The sequence below is a fragment of the Myxocyprinus asiaticus genome, chromosome 24, assembly GCF_019703515.2.
Source record: "Myxocyprinus asiaticus isolate MX2 ecotype Aquarium Trade chromosome 24, UBuf_Myxa_2, whole genome shotgun sequence".
NCBI lineage: Eukaryota > Metazoa > Chordata > Actinopteri > Cypriniformes > Catostomidae > Myxocyprinus > Myxocyprinus asiaticus.
This window is the reverse complement of record NC_059367.1, coordinates 18,184,629-18,201,313: the sequence shown is the minus strand read 5'-3', so window position 1 is coordinate 18,201,313 and position 16,685 is coordinate 18,184,629. Positions and strand designations below refer to the sequence as shown.

The following is a 16,685-nucleotide window of genomic DNA, read 5'->3' as shown; positions in this document are numbered from 1 at the left end:
TTAAGCTGAATTAGATTTGTCTTAGAGACTTTTGATGTATTTTCATGTATTCAGATAGAAGACAAAGGCAGGCCTACAGTCGTAAAAACCTAACTCAAGCCCCCACCTTCCAAGTCGTAAATCTTACTGATAAAAATTGCGGCAAAATCAAACAAAGGGAGTCCAAAACAGACTTCAAATCCATGAAGCCTTGCTCACTAAAGGATCGAACTCTCAACTCCTATTGGATGAGGCACACAACAGAACATCCCTCAAACATGACATCATCAGGAGTTGAAATACCTCTGAAGTGCTTCCGGGATTTACTTCCAGCGACTTTGTTCACCGAATATAGACGTAGCTCTTTGCTGCTCTCAGGTGCAACCTCGTGGCACAAGGAAGTAACGTCCGACTTGAAACTGTGGCCATACAATCTCCATCTCGCTGGACGAGTTGAGATTACTCTGTGTTCAACCGAACACTCTAGCGGATCTGAAGGAGACCGCCGAGCAATTCGCATCTTCATCCGTTTGCCTACAGAAGTGAAGAGATTAAAGATTTCTCTTCCATCTTCAATCAAGTCGAAATTTTTGAGTTCAGAGGAAAACACATTCTACCTGTGTCCTCATGCGATTCATGTAAGAGGTTTACGTCTGGGCAGAGATAGAATATTATAGTGTGTTATTCTTGTGTTTCAAGTTTTTTGCTTGTACAGTTTACGGATCGCCATGTCCGCTCATTATTAATACTAGGGTATTAATTATCACGATTTTGTTTTGCTGTATTGTGGTCCAACCAAATTGGATTGTTGTGCAATTTCGCCATCGCGGGTGAGACTGCAACTGAGTTCATCCATTAAAGAGTCAAATAACGCGGGACTGTTTACGAGCCGTCCACCGCGTCTCTGAGTGATGAACTAAACAGCTGCTTTCTCTCCCACGATCGCGAAATCAGCTTTAGGGCTGTCACTTCTCTCTCTCTCTCGTACTAACCACACACGCACACATACACACACGCGACCCCTCACAAACATTCTGGCACGCATTTTTGGCTCGTAGATAGCTTAAATGCTAAAGCCCAGCTTTGTCCCTAAGCTATCATACAAGCGGATACACGCGGTAACTGGTAGACGCCATCTCCGCCCCCATTCGCGGTCATATTCCCTGGCCGGAAGTCTCGCGTGACATACTCTCCACGAGAGTCACGTCCGCCATTTTGTGCGCGTCCCTCCTTACACACACACACACACACACACACACTGTCGCACACACACACCTTATGTGTTATAGGATTATTTTATTTCCATATCTAATCATATCACTGTTTAGTTTGTAGTTGTAAGTCGGAAGTTTATTGACTGCATTGTATTAATTATTAATTGATATTACTGCATAAATAAACTTTGTTTATATTACAAAGAGAAGTGTTTTGGTTTGTTTTGCATACGCCTGTGTCATGCTGACGGGATGTCAGTGCTTGGATTCAAACCTTCATTCATTGTTTTTTTTCCCGAAAATCGATATTCTTCGGATGTCGATTTTCCTAAGAAAACAATCTAATATTGAGACTGTTTTACTATCTGGTTATTAGTCCTTAATTCCAGGGTGGTGCCCCGTCAATGTTAATCCTTATTAATATTCTATTGATTTTTGATAATTGATAATTATCTTTGATGATTGAATTTGAATGATCAATAAGCTAGTGTTAATTTTAATTAATGTTTCATCGATGTTAACAATTAACGATTATCTTTGATAATTGTTGATTTAAAGGATTTAAAAAAGCTAACATTGATTCTCATCAATAATCTATTGATTTTAATAATTAATAATTATCTTTGCTAATAACCAAACTTGCTCCTAAACATAGCACACTACACACTGGAGCCCCATATGAGGTTTTAATGAGTTAGATGCAATTGATTAATTTAAATATTAATTAGTAACTACAGAAATAATTATTAATTATTTCTGATAGTAACACTGATCTAAACAACCAGTAAAGCACTACACTTTGGTTTAAATTAGCTTAAAATTTTGCCTGTGAGACAAATTATACAGGCAATATGTAACTCATGCAACATTTACATTATACCTTTGGTGAATGACAAGCAACAGCATTACTTTAAGGGAATACTTGTCACTTAGCAGACACTTTTCCCCCAAAGCAATTTAGAGTGCACTAATTGCAGAGACAGTCTCACTGGAGTGACCTGGTATTAAAATCTTAGCACTTAGGCACAATGGTCATTAGGTTCAACCAGTCAATCTTCAGTTCAATGCTCACCCATAATGGAGATTTAAGTGATGAGTGATGTTTGTCTTACCACCCCAGAGCTTTAACTACCATCAAGCACATCTGACTAGTGTGGGCTAGTGGACAACCAAAATTGTTTTTTAATGGCCAATGCAAATATCTAGACCCTATATTCAAGACAAAATGTAAAAAAATAATTAAATTAATGATTAAATGAAATATTTGTATTTTTTTAATTAAATTATACATCAACAAGGCCGTTGGTGGATTTTGGAACAAAACATTAGACAGAAATAAACACTGCAGTTCATTGGCCAGTCGGGCACAGTTATTGGCCAATGCCACTAATCTCAAAATGACCAAATACCAGCCTATTAATCAGCCTGGCCAATATATATTCCACCGTTCAAAAGTTTAGGGTCACTTACTCATTCTTTATTTATTTATTTTTTATTATTATTATTTTTTTTTTTTTTTCACATTTTAGAATAATAGTAAAGTCATCACAACTATGGAATAATAGAAATGAAAATATGGGAATCAAAATTATGTTATATTTTAACATCTTCAAAGTGGCCACACTTTGCCTAGATTTTGCAGAAATGTACTCTTGGCATTTTCTCAATCATCTTCTTGAAGTATCAGCCTGGGATGCTTTTTAAACAGTATTGAAGGAGTTCCCATCTATATGCTGGGCACTTAGTAGCTGCTTTTCTTAATTATTCGGTCCAAGTCATCCATTTCAAAAACTTTTTTTTTTTAAATAAAATTTAAGTTTTGTAATTAAATAAATTAATATGTTGGCACAATTATATTTTTGTCTACAAAACTAATTTCAAACATTTAAGCATACGCCTTCAGATCAAAATATTTTTAAGATCATGAGAAAGATTTCAGGCAAGTGACCCCAAACTTTTGAACGGTAGTGTATATATATATATATATATATATATATATATATATATATATATATACACCATTCTATATTATATATACAACTATCTTTCATATTCAAATAAACAACATTACAAACAAGAAAGATAAAATAAAAAGCATAGAAGAAACAAGCACAGAAAGCCAGTTATGATTATTCAGTGCGTTTATATCAGAGGTGTGGTCAAGAACAGACCAACCAAGACCCAGACCAAGACAAGACCCCTCGAGACCCAGACAGAGACCAAGACCCAGACCAAGACTAGACCCATCAAGACCCAGATCCAGATCAAGACCTATCCCCAAGATCAAGTCCTGTCAAGAACCAAGCAGTACATTTTAATGAACCAAGATGCTGAATTTATATTTGAAGAATCATCTTCAAAGTTTTCAAATGCAAATTTTACCACTGCAGGCTCTGACATTATCCAGACAGCTATATAGAAAAAACAGTCCCATTTTACAAGATGCCTTTCGTAACCCAAATGCCCTAGGTGTCACAAAGCAGTTTATTCTTCTACCATAATAAAAGTAAGATAATGTCATATATAGCTCTTATTATAGGCATAATTTTTAAAAACAAGAAAATAATCCTAAAGGAATGCTAATAGAATGTTAAAGGAATTATAAAATTTCAGTTTATCCAATAGGATCTTAATGTATTCTAGTGGATACTTACCTGATTGCTTTAGGATTGGTACAAAATTATGTACAATTCCAAATTCCAAATTTGCATAATAAATGAACTCTCAAAACACAGATGGCTGATTAACATGTTAACATTAAATGCCACATTCATCTTTGCTAATCAAAGTTCAACCGAGAGACCGAGAGACTTAATTGAAAACTATTGTTGGAAAATTATACTATTAAAACAGCTACGCATAAACAGAATGTTCTTTACTGACAATAACACTGACCATCTATGAGCGAAATAAAGAAATACAAATGCTGATGTAAAACAATCACAATAATTGAAAAGAACAGTTTGAAATAATTGATTCATTGCCCACGCACCGGCACAGAAGAAATCCGCTTAGCACGCGCTAACAGAGTTCTGCTGCTACACTCTCGTGAATGATCTCATTATAAACAACAAAGTGTAGAAACTATGTAAATAAGAAGCTTTTTGTGCAGTGTATATATTATAACGGGAGTTTTGGTGAGAGTGCAGAACTCAGTCAGTGAGTTTACGCTGAACTGAAGTGATTGACAGCTTCAGTAATTATAAAGGGAGTGTTCTTTGCTCACTTTCTGTATATAACATCAATATAGTATATAACAGTTGTTTTTCATGCTACTAAAGAGGAACAATGTGAAGTTGACCATTCAGTCACTGTCTTTATTTACTGATGCATAGAACAGTGTAATGGGGTTATAAGGGAAAGGAGGAGGTGTGAACCGGATGACAATATAAATAAGGTTTAATGATAAACTTAAACAAAAAGACACACACAAACACGTACAGGGCAGCTGCCCGTAATTCTTTCTCTTTCGAGCTGCCCTCTCCAGTCGCCTTTATACCTCGCTGATTGTGGTCCGGGTGTGTGCCATTCTGGCCTGGCCCCGCCCTCCTCCGCGCTACAAACAGTAATGAACTAATTCAGGAACACAGTTCCCTATCTGTCACTCACTCGACGTTGTGTCGATGTAGTGACACTAGGGGTCACTCTTGGGAGCCCGAGACACCTCTGGTCTTTGATAAAAGTCCAGTGAAAATTGGCGAGTGGTATTTGCATGCCACTCCCCCAGACATACGGGTATAAAAGGAGCTGGTATGCAACCACTCATTCAGATTCTCTCACGGTCATGCTCACTGAGTTGAATTCCCACGACTGTTCATTCACCTTTGCTGGATCTGACAGTGCATTTCAGCGGCTTCTCCCTCCTCTGCACTGGTGCACTGCAGAGAATGCCCCTGGGCGCTTCGGCAGAAATAAGAGTATATTTCTTTAAAAGAGTATATTTCTCTAAAAGAGCGGCACACACGGAACGTCTTTTTTTTTGGCCACCCCGCTCGGGTTGATGCATATGAGACCGCTTCGGCACTGGCTTCAGACACGAGTCCCGAGATGGGCATGGCACTGCGGGACACATCGCGTGGTCATCACATCGGTCTGTCAATGTCTTTTCAGCCCTTGGACCGACCTCTCGTTTCTACGGGCAGGTGTTCCCCTAGAACGGGCTGGGGCGCTGTTTGCAACGGGCACACAGCCACCGGCTTGTGGATGGGCCCACGACTGCATTGGCACATCAACTGCCTCGAGTTGTTGGCAATTCTGCTCGCCCTGCGGAGGTTTCGGCCGTTGATCCAGGGCAAGCACGTGTTAGTTCGGACAGACAACACGGCAACGGTTGCATATGTCAACTGCCAAGGCGGTCTGCGCTCTCGTTGTATGTCACAACTCGCCCGCCGTCTCCTCCTCTGGAGTCAGCAGCACTTCAAGTCACTGCGAGCCACTCACATCCCGGGCAACCTCATCACTACAGCGGACGCGCTGTCACGGCAGGTTACCTTCAGGGGAGAGTGGAGACTCCACCCTCAGGTGGTCCAGCTGATTTGGAGTCGATTCGGACAGGCACAGGTGCACCTGTTCGCCTCCCAAGAATCCTCCCACTGCTCGCTCTGGTACACCCTGACCGAGGCCCCCCTCGGCATAGACGCACTGGCACACAGCTGGCCCCCTGGCCTGTGCAAATATGCGTTTCCCCCAGTGAGCCTACTTGCACAGACCCTGTGCAAGGTGAGGGAGGACGAGGAGCCGGTCCTCCAGGTAGCACCCTACTGGCCCACCCAGACGTGGTTCTCGGACCTCACGCTCCTCGCGACTTTCTCAGTGACGGGGCACCATCTGGCACCCGCGACCAGACCTCTAGAATCTCCATGTCTGGTCCCTGGACCCGCGGTGGTAGACACGATCACTCAGGCTAGGGCCCCTCTACGAGGCGCCTGTTTGCCTTAAAGTGGCGTCTGTAAGTGGTGTTCTTCCCGACAGGAAGACCCCCAGAGATGCGCAGTCTGATCAGTGCTTTCCTTCCTGCTGAAGAGGTTGGAAGGGAGGCTGTCCCCTTCCACCTTGAAGGTGTACGTTGCCGCCATAGCAGCACACCATGACGCAGTCGACGGTAAGTCCTTAGGGAAGCACAACTTGATCATCAGTTTCCTAAGAGGCGCCAAGAGGCTGAACCCCTCCAGACCGCACCTCATTCCCACATGGGACCTCTTTGTAGTTCTTCAGGGTCTACAGAGAGCCCCCTTTGAGCCTTTGCAGTCAGCTGAGCTTAAGGCACTCTCCTTGAAGACTGCCTTCCTGACTGCGCTCACTTCCATCAAGAGGGTAGGAGACCTGCAAGCATTCTCTGTCAGCAAAAAGTGCCTGGAGTTCGGTCCGGGCTACTCTCACGTGATCCTGAGACCCCGACCGGGCTATGTGCCCAATGTTCCCACAACCCCTTTTAGGGATCAGGTGGTGAACCTGCGAGCGCTGCCTCAGGAGGAGGCAGACCCAGCCCTATCGTTGCTGTGTCCGGTGCACGCTTTACGCATCTATTTGGATCGCACACAGAGCTTTAGAATCTCTGAGCAGCTCTTTGTCTTCTTTGGTGCACAGCGGAAAGGAAGCGTTGTCTCCAAGCAGAGGATTGCCCACTGGCTCATTGACGCCATAGCTATGGCATATCACGCCAAGGACATGCCGCCCCCGGTAGGGCTATGAGCCCATTCTACCAGGGGTGTAGCTTTCTAACAGACATTTGCAGAGCAGCAGGCTGGGCAACACCCAACACCTTTGCAAGGTTCTACAACCTCTGGGTGGAACCGGTTTCATCCCAGGTAGTGGCACGCAATACAAGCGGATAAGCCCGGGATAGCCGGCCGGGTGTATCACTTGCACATAGCGCCTTCCACCTCTTTTGAGCTGAAGATGTGCGCCATTAATTCCCAGTAGTGTTCACAAACTATGTTCCCTGGTTGACTTCCTCCGAGCCCTGTGGCATTCGAGTTTTCGGAGAGACTCGCTGCCGGCTCAGTACACATGCTAAGAGTCCTGTTCTGGGGTAGGTGCTCTGCATGTGGTGGTTCCCTGTAAGGCAAACCCCATGCGATCTATATCTTCCGCTAATTCGTTTCCCTGTTGACAAACTGCGTCTTCCTTGGGCAGAGCCCCTCTGCCCCAGTCTCCATGTTTGTAGTAACTCCTCCCCAGTTGGGTAGGATCTACCTTGAAGACCCTCCACATGGTCAGAAAGACCATGTGACGTTTTTCCACTTAAATATCCCCCCTCTCTTTGGGCGAGGTGTGGTCTCCGTGGTGTCGTCCCCTTGGGAGGGACACCCCCCGACTAGACCTGGCGGCCCAGTCGGATAATCCCCCTTCTTTTTTAGGGAGTGGAAAAAAGAAGGGGAAAAGAGGCCACGACTGGGTAAGCCTGTCTCTATCTTTTGGGTAGTCGACTTGTCCCCAAAGGGCCATTCGACACTCATAACTATGTTGGGGGAGGTTACGTGTCGACCTGGTGTGCTGGCTACGAGGCACACAGTGGTCTGCCCGTCACACACTGCCAGTTCACGTAACACAGTTCAGCCAGTGAAAATGGTTATGACCCATTTATGACCTAATATATATGACTTTACCCCCAAAAAGAATGAATTTTACATGACCACAAACATTGTCGGCTTATTAAGCATAATCAGTATAAAGTGTAAACATGTTTACTGAAATATTTGAAACACTGCACTGTAGTGTATTAAAAAAAAACTGTAATTTTTTAATATTTAGTATAATAAAGAAATTTAAGAAGTGAGTCTGTTTCAATTAAAAAGTGGGGAAAAGTACACCCGAAATTTGAGATGTAATTTTTTTCCCCTGTGATCTATCAAACGTATCACTATAATAACAAATTATTTCGTTGAGATTAAAAAACGGGGTGTGGTCTGATGGAATAACTCAGGATGTTCATATGCGCTTCCTCACTCAGGTGACGACTCTGGCTGACACTATGGATGATACTTTGACATGTCAGTCAGGACGAGGGGACTCTCAGGATGGTGGCAGGGGAGGCGGTGATGAGGGTGATGATTTCAGTGAGTGTGCATGGAGCAGCAAACCCACCCTGCGCAGGGGTTTCTTGGGAGAGCAAGAGCGACTAGGAGTCATGCATGAAGACAGCACAGTCACCTCGTACAGTGATGTCACGCTTTATATGGATGATGGCATTCCGTGTTCACCGCTGTCGATTGAGCGGGTTCCCTCCAGCACGGACACGGAGTACTGGGGCATCAGCAGGGGGGTCGGAGGTCGTGAGGACAGTCGGGACACGGAGGGTGGCGGGAGCAATAACAGCCGGCGTAGCACGCCGTGCACGGAATGCCGAGATTACCGCTTACGTGGGTCCCACCTCCCTGTTCTTACCATAGAGCCGCCCAGCGACAGCTCGGTCGACATGAGTGACCGCTCAGACCGTGGCTCCCTCAGCAGACAGCTGCTATACGAGCAGGAGCCTGCGGGTGGTGGATCGCCCCAAGGAACTCTCAAACACAACCCTGTCCCTCGCTCGCCCAATCCCTGTGCGGCACAGGGCCAGACGCGACCTCCAGGCCGCCCCATTCATTCGCCTTTACCTACGCACCTACCACACCATACCATAATGTACCACCACCATCACCCACACCTTCACCATCCAATGCACCACCACCCTTTACCACACATCCATCACCCCTACCCAGACCCCACATCCCCCTCCCCCACCCAGCCTCCACTCACGCCACTCTCTTCCTCATCATCTGCGCCGCTGCCCCCTACTGGCCTGGAACATTCAGATGGCGATAACGACTCGCTAAACTCCACCACCAACTCTAACGAGACCATCAACTGCAGCTCAGGCTCTTCTTCCCGGGACAGTCTGAGAGAGCCACTGCCTCCGCTAGGAAAACAGACTTATCAGAGAGAGAGCCGGCACAGTTGGGACTCTCCAGCTTTTAACAATGACGTGGTGCAGAGGAGGCAGTACCGCATTGGACTAAACCTCTTTAACAAGTAAGAGATGCTCACAAGAATGCACCCATATCAGTCTAGTAATAAGATTGACAGTTTGATGTGTCATATCTGGGTAGTTGGCATTTTAAGTTGAATTTTTAAGCAGTGACAACAGTGTCCTGACATGCTATACTTCCTATAAAGCTATTTTAAAACTAAAATTTCTAATTTTTTTATAACATGCAAATTTTATATAACATGCCTTTTTTCTAATTAATTGAATGACTTCATGGAGTTTTTGTACTTCATTTGTTTCATGACTGGACTGTTTAAGCGAAAAAAGCAAAAACATAAATTAAATGTTCATTTCACCCAAAAATTGAAATTCTGTCATTGTTTACTCATCCTGATGTTGTTCCAAACCCATTTGAATTTCTGTCCTCCGTGGAACACAAAAGAAAATGTTACACAGAATGACAGTAACAGTTCACTTTCATTATATGGAAAAAAGATGCTATGAAAGTTAATGGTGAATTTGACTAGCATATTGCCTAACATCTTCTTTTGTGTTCCACGGAAGAAAGTCATGTGGATTTGAAGCATCATCAGAGTGAGTAAATGAAGACAGAATGGTAACCAGTTACAGAACCTTCTGTAAAATATACACTTCTCTGTATGCGTACATATAAAATCTTGATGTTGAAAAACAGGTCGATGAACATATATGTCAGCTACCCATCTATAAATTTATTCATCCTGATGTTGTTCCAAACCCATATGACTTTCTGTCCTCTGTGGAACACAAAAGAAAATGTTACACAGAATGACATGATATAGTTTATTACTTCTGTTATATCATGTTCATATCCTAGTATTCAAGACATGAAGAGCCCAGATTGATTTCTATTAACTTGTTATTTGATTATTTGCCTAATACCTGTGTGAAAGATTACAGAGGATGTATGGGGGTACTGTTATTTTAACATGTCCCTCTATTATAAATCAAGGATAATTGATAATGAAAAGTAACTGTAATGTTTCATGATGCAAGATTGATGTGTTATGAATGATTTAGCACTTTTAGAACTTTTAAAAATACACTTTAGAAAAATAAACATATGAGCAAATGAAACTGAGAAATCAAATGAATTTTGAGATCAAATGACAAACCAATAAAAGACAAGGTGGTTAAACTAAAGACAAAATTTGTATCTAAAATTGGATTACTCACACCTATGGGGCAATTTATAGTCTCCGGTTCACTTAATCTGCATATTTTTGGACTTGTGGGGGAAATCAGAGCACCTGGAGGAAACCCATGGGGAGAACATGCAGACCCCACACAGAAAGGCCCAGTTGAGCTGGGACTTGAACCTGGGACCTTATTTTTCTTTACCTTTCTTGCTTTCTCACTTCTCTTCCAGGAAACCAGAGAAGGGAATCCAGTATTTGATAGAGAGAGGCTTTGTATCAGATACACCTGTGGGCATTGCACGCTTCATTCTAGAGAGAAAAGGCCTGAGTAGACAAATGATTGGGGAGTTTCTGGGAAACCGACAAAAACAGTTCAATAAGGATGTGTTAGAGTAAGTACTGATGTTTTTCTGTCTGCCTGACTTGCATTGGCAGACTGTGTAGACTGAGTATCCATGCTCACAACAGCCTGGAGGCAAAAAAGCCAGATGCTGGCTAAAAAACATCTGAACAAAGAACATAAGTTCGCAGATTAATTTAGAGAAAAGCTGATAAATGAAAATAGAAGTGGTCAGGCAAGTTAGTCATTTTTACATTGCTTCTTTGTTTCTTCTGTCTTTGTTTGTTTGTTTCTTCCTTTCTTTCAAAAATCCAATATACCGCTACTGTAAATAAGAACCTATGGCTTATACAGGCTATTATGTCATCAGAATGTTGAACATTTGACTATTGGAATGCATCTGGCAAATTAGATAAATATAGCTATTAGTACATTATTATTATTTTTCTGATACACATTGAAAGACTGTGGCTAGATATTACTTATTTCTGTTATTATTTATGCACACAGTTAAACATTATTACACACAGACAGCCTAGTAAATGGAACACAATGAAGGGTTTAAAGACTCTCAAGGGTTACTTATCAAGTGTCTCTAGTGGACAAAATTGGTACTACATCCTGCATCTGTCCTTCACTGTTGAATTGACTGATCATTTTAAAGTGTTGTTGACAACAGAAATTGATTACATTTGTCACGTGTCATCAAACTATCCTGGTGAGCATGTCCAAAATAACCAGATTTAAAAAATAGATCATGTGAATGCAGAGGACACGTTTGTATTGGTGTCATATTTCAACTGTTTTGATCACAGATGCAGAAATAGTATTTTCTTAAGTTATAGTGCCCCATGGCATCAGAAATTGATTACATTTAGCATGTGACCTCAGAATGTTCGGTTGTCCTTGTGTTTTAGGTTTTGTTAAGTTTGAATTGTTTTTGTGTTTTTTTCTTTTTGTTTGTTTGTTTGTTTTTTTCTTCTTTCAGCTGTGTGTTGGATGAAATGGATTTCTCAGGCATGGATCTGGATGATGCCTTGAGGAAGTTTCAGGCTCAGATTAAAGTTCAAGGGGAAGCCCAGAAAGTGGAGAGACTGGTAGAGGCCTTCAGGTACCCTCTCCTTTTTTCTTTCTCTCTCATCTTTTGTTCTTTCTTTTTTTTTCTTCAAAAGACTTCCAAATTACAAACTATATTGTCTTTAAATGGTTTTAGGACTAATATCAAAGACTTTATAAATAGACAATTTGAACACTGTCAGTGTTTTAATGTGTATTTAGTCACATTTTGCCCTTTCATATGTCCCTTGTTTTAATGTTTATTGTGTTTAGTTTTGTTTTAATGTTTTATGCTGATATTTCGGCCAGGTCTCTCTTAAAAAAAGAGATTATAATCTCAAAGGACTAACTTGGTAAAATCAAGTTTAAATGTATTTTTTACAGTGTGCCTTACTCTTTTTTTCTCACAGTCAGAGATACTGTGTGTGCAACCCTGCACTCGTCCGTCAGTTTCAGAATCCTGATACTATCTTCATCCTGGCCTTTGCCATCATCCTACTTAATACAGACATGTACAGTCCCAATGTCAAAGCTGAGAGAAAGATGAAGCTGGAAGATTTTATCAAGAACCTGAGAGGTGACCCACTCCACGCATGTTCCTTCTTAAAAATAAAAATAAAATACACTGGCGGCCAAAAGTTTGGAATAATGTACAGATTATGCTGTTTCGGAAGGAAATTGGTACTTTAATTCACCAAAGTGGCATTCAACTGATCACAAAGTGTAGTCAAGACATTACTGATGTAAAAAACAGCACCATCACTATTTGAAAAAAGTAATTTTCGATCAAAACTAGATGGGCCCTATTTCCAGCAGCCATCACTCCAACAGCTTATCCTTGAGTAATCATGCTAAATTGCTAATTTGATATTAGAAAATCACTTGCCATTATATCAAACACAGTTGAAAGCTATTTGGTTCGTTAAATGAAGCTTAACATTGTCTTTGTGTTTGTTTTTGAGTTGCCACAGTATGCAATAGACTGGCATGTCTTAATATGATAATATTAGGTCAAAAATGGCAAAAAAGAAACAGCTTTCTCTAGAAACTCGTAAGTCAATCATTGTTTTGAGGAATGAAGGCTATACAATACTTGAAATTGCCAAAAAACTGAAGATTTCATACAAAGGTGTACACACCAGTCTTCAAAGACAAAGGACAACTGGCTCTAACAAGGACAGAAAGAGATGTGGAAGGCCAGATGTACAACTAAACAAGAGGATAAGTACATCAGAGTCTCTAGTTTGAGAAATAGACGTCTCACATGTCCTCAGCTGACAGCTTCATTGAATTCTACCTGCTCAACACCAGTTTCATGTACAACAGTAAAGAGAAGACTCAGGGGTGCAGGCCATATGGGAAGAATTGCAAAGAAAAATCCACTTTTGAAACAGAAAAACAAAAAGAAAAGGTTAAAGTGGGCAAAGAAACACAAGGTGCTGTATTCATGTACAGTCAGAAGCTAAGTAGGACTATAGAAATAAGGTGTTAATTAGATCAAGTTAGTTAAGTTTGATTTTTTTAAAGGAAAACAAAACCTGTCAAATTCATCATGTTCCAGATGCTTAGATGATCAAAAATAACTTGTATATCCAATGTATACATGATATGCAACTACATAATTACATTAAATATTATAAAGTATTTAATTCACTGACTGGATTATCCAAAAAGGCATTACAAAATGATTTAATATTTCAAAAAAAAAAATCAGAATTTTTTATTTTTTTTAATTTTTATCTTAATAAAAAACTGCTTATATCATGATATAAGATTTTTACGGAAGCCCTGAACCGCACTGTGAAAAAAAAAATTCACTTAGGTGGCAGTTATTTGTTTTGGTGTCTTAGTGCCTTCCTGAGCCTATGTCCTACAAATATTTTTCTCTCTCAATTTTTTTTTTTTCTCTTTTTAAAATGTTTTTTTTTTTTTTTTTTTTTTTTACTAAATTTATGTATGTATTTTTTTGGGGGGGGGGGGTTCTCCTCATTTTAAATTGTGTAATTGTAAATTTAATTTTATTTCTGTAGAATTACTGTACAATGCGGTTAAGAGATATGACCAAAGTAAGCATCAGCAATAGAAATATATAATATACAAATATATACATGTACACTACCGTTCAAAAGTTTGGGGTCACTTGCCTGAAATGTTTCTCATGATCTTAAAGATCTTTTGATCTGAAGGCATATGCTTAAATGTTTTAAATTAATTTTGTAGACAAAAATATAATTGTGCCAACATATTAATTTAATTACAAAACTAACATTTTATTTAAAAAAAAGTTTTTGAATTTGATGACTTGGACCGAATAATTAAGAAAAATAGCCACTAAGTGCCCAGCATATAGATGGGAACTCCTTCAATACTGTGTAAAAGCATCCCAGGGTGATACCTCAAGAAGATGGTTAAGAAAATGCCAAGAGTACATTTCTGCAAAATCTAGGCAAAGTGTGGCCACTTTGAAGATGCTAAAATATAACACAGTTTTTATTTATTTTGGATTTTTTTAGTCACAACATAATTCCCATATTTCCATTTCTATTATTCCATAGTTGTGATGACTTTACTATTATTCTAAAATGTGGAAAAAATAAAAAAATAAAGAAAGAAAGAATAAGTAAGTGACCCTAAACTTTTGAACGGTAGTGTACATATTGCCTAAAATAAAGAAGACTATTCTTATAAATTGTATTTTTGTGGAATTACTGTAGAGTCCAACAAATAGATAAGACTTCAGTAAGCATCAGTTTACATACAACAGAACAGAATGATACATTACATATTGCCAATTATTCAACAGCCAACATAATAAAATATACAGACTGGAAAAGTTTTGCCTAACGTTGACTCAACAGCAGAACTGCTTAACCGTATCGGCAATTTTCTCTTTCGTGACACTGTTACGTCCCATGCTGTTATGTCATTTTTTGAAATAATATCTTCAGTTAAATTTAATACTCAGTCAAAGTCATTATTTGTGTTTCTGAATTCTTCAAATCTTTTCTTAAGGCACTCGATAAGATCAATGGAGTCCGTAATTGATAAATCTAAACTAAACCCAACACACAATGCAGGATCCAACTCCAGAGGTTCCAGTATTTTTACAGTCAGGTTCTCTTGTTTCTAGAAAGCCAACAGCCCTCTCCTTAATCACACCTTTGTGAATATATCTTTTACCTGTCACAGTCTTTGTTGTAGGGAATGATTTTAAATGCAGCTGGGTCGGAGGCTCATCAATCGCTGACAAGTCTGATGGGGTTAGCAGCTCAGCAGGCATACCCGACTCTATGGTAATAGTAGGCTGTGGTGTACCTGCATTTGCAGGGGATGGGTGGGAGAGGGGAGCCACATTAAGCTTTTGTATATTTCCATGCATGCACATGCAATCAACAGGTGGAACAGTCGCATCTTTCGTTTTTAATTACAGCTGCGGCTGTCGATGGAGAAGGGTGAGGTGTGATTGTATCCTCTTCTTTCTCCTTGTCTGTTCATTTTCATTTGAGAAATTGAAATAATGTACTTTGTTTAGCATCCGACATTCATTCATTTGATTTTATTGGTCACAATAGCTCATTTGAGGTGTCTTAATTGAACAGCTGGAGCTGATTGGCCGGCTAGATATTGTACCCATGTTGGTTTCACAGTAATGTTAAATTAGACATAATTGTGCACTGTGATTGGGTGGGCCTGGCCTCATGTTCCGCCACTGGACAGCAATTCTGATGAAACTTCCCTTTGCCTTTAAAGGAATGAGAAACTATTTTTTTTTTTTTTTTTTGCTTGCTAGCTAACAAGCAGCATGCGGTTCCAACCTCGGCCACCAGGTGCCACTATCAGTAACCATGAAATCTTACAAGGTGATAGATGACAGCTGTGAAACATATGTAACCTGAAGTATATTCATTTAATTGTGGGATTTCATGTATTAGAAGACTCTCAAACATTATATGTTACTTTCCTTGATTAATATTTGCAAAACATTCTTGTTAGAGCAGGCGTCTTCGACCATTTTCAGGCCAAGAACCCCTTGGTATGTAGAGAGACGGAGCAGGGAACCCTGTTGCATATTGTCTGAAAATTGAGTGTTGCATTTTATGCCTATAAAAACGTGTATGGTACCATATTATTGTATGTACATATTTGATGATGTTTACATTGCAAAGCCATTAAAATAATCATTAAATTAAGTATAGCAGAGGTCTGCAACCTGACGTGAAGTGCTATTTTTTAATTTTCCTTTTTAATCACTGTGCCACACCCCCTACAATTATATATATATATATATATATATATATATATATATATATATATATATATATATATATATAATAGACAAACAGAAAGACATACTGTCCATGCAGAATAAAAAAACTTTTATAAGGTTATGATAGGCCTATACCTTGAGTCTTCATCTCATGTTAATGATCGATTTTATACATACGTTTCAAAATTACAGTTAATTTCTGTAGGAGGAAAACGTTGTAATGAGGACGAATGACTGCATGCACCTTTAATTATGTTGATTTGACAGTCACCGTCAGTGTAGCCTATGGCAGCTTGATAATCTCAGTGGTAACTAAACTCAGCAAAAAAAGAAATGTCCCTTTTTCAGGACACTGTATTTTAAAGATAATTTAGTAAAAATCCAAATAACTTTACAGATCTTTATTGTAAAGGGTTTAAACAATGTTTTCCCGTGGAACGGTCATTAAGACACGAACAGCATACAAACGGTAGGCAATTAAGGTCACAGTTATAAAAACTTAGGACACTAAAGAGACATTTCTACTGACTTTGAAAAACACCAAAAGAAAGATGCCCAGGGTCCCTGCTCATCTGCGTGAATGTGCCTTAGGCATGCTACATGGAGGCATGAGGACTGCAGATGTATCCAGGGCAATAAATTGCAATGTCCATACTGTGAGACGCCAAAGACAGCACTACAGGGA

General features: G+C 40.1%; 1 protein-coding gene across 1 annotated transcript in view; it reads left to right on the top strand.

The window, feature by feature from the left end:
• LOC127415380 (IQ motif and SEC7 domain-containing protein 1) overlaps positions 1-16,685 on the top strand; it is an 81,696-nt gene that overhangs the window by 44,106 nt on the left and 20,905 nt on the right. The window contains exons 5-8 of the mRNA XM_051654097.1: positions 8,146-9,203; positions 10,568-10,729; positions 11,666-11,788; positions 12,144-12,310. Of these exons, the coding sequence (XP_051510057.1) occupies positions 8,146-9,203; positions 10,568-10,729; positions 11,666-11,788; positions 12,144-12,310 (1,510 nt within the window). The remainder of the gene's footprint in view (positions 1-8,145; positions 9,204-10,567; positions 10,730-11,665; positions 11,789-12,143; positions 12,311-16,685) is intronic.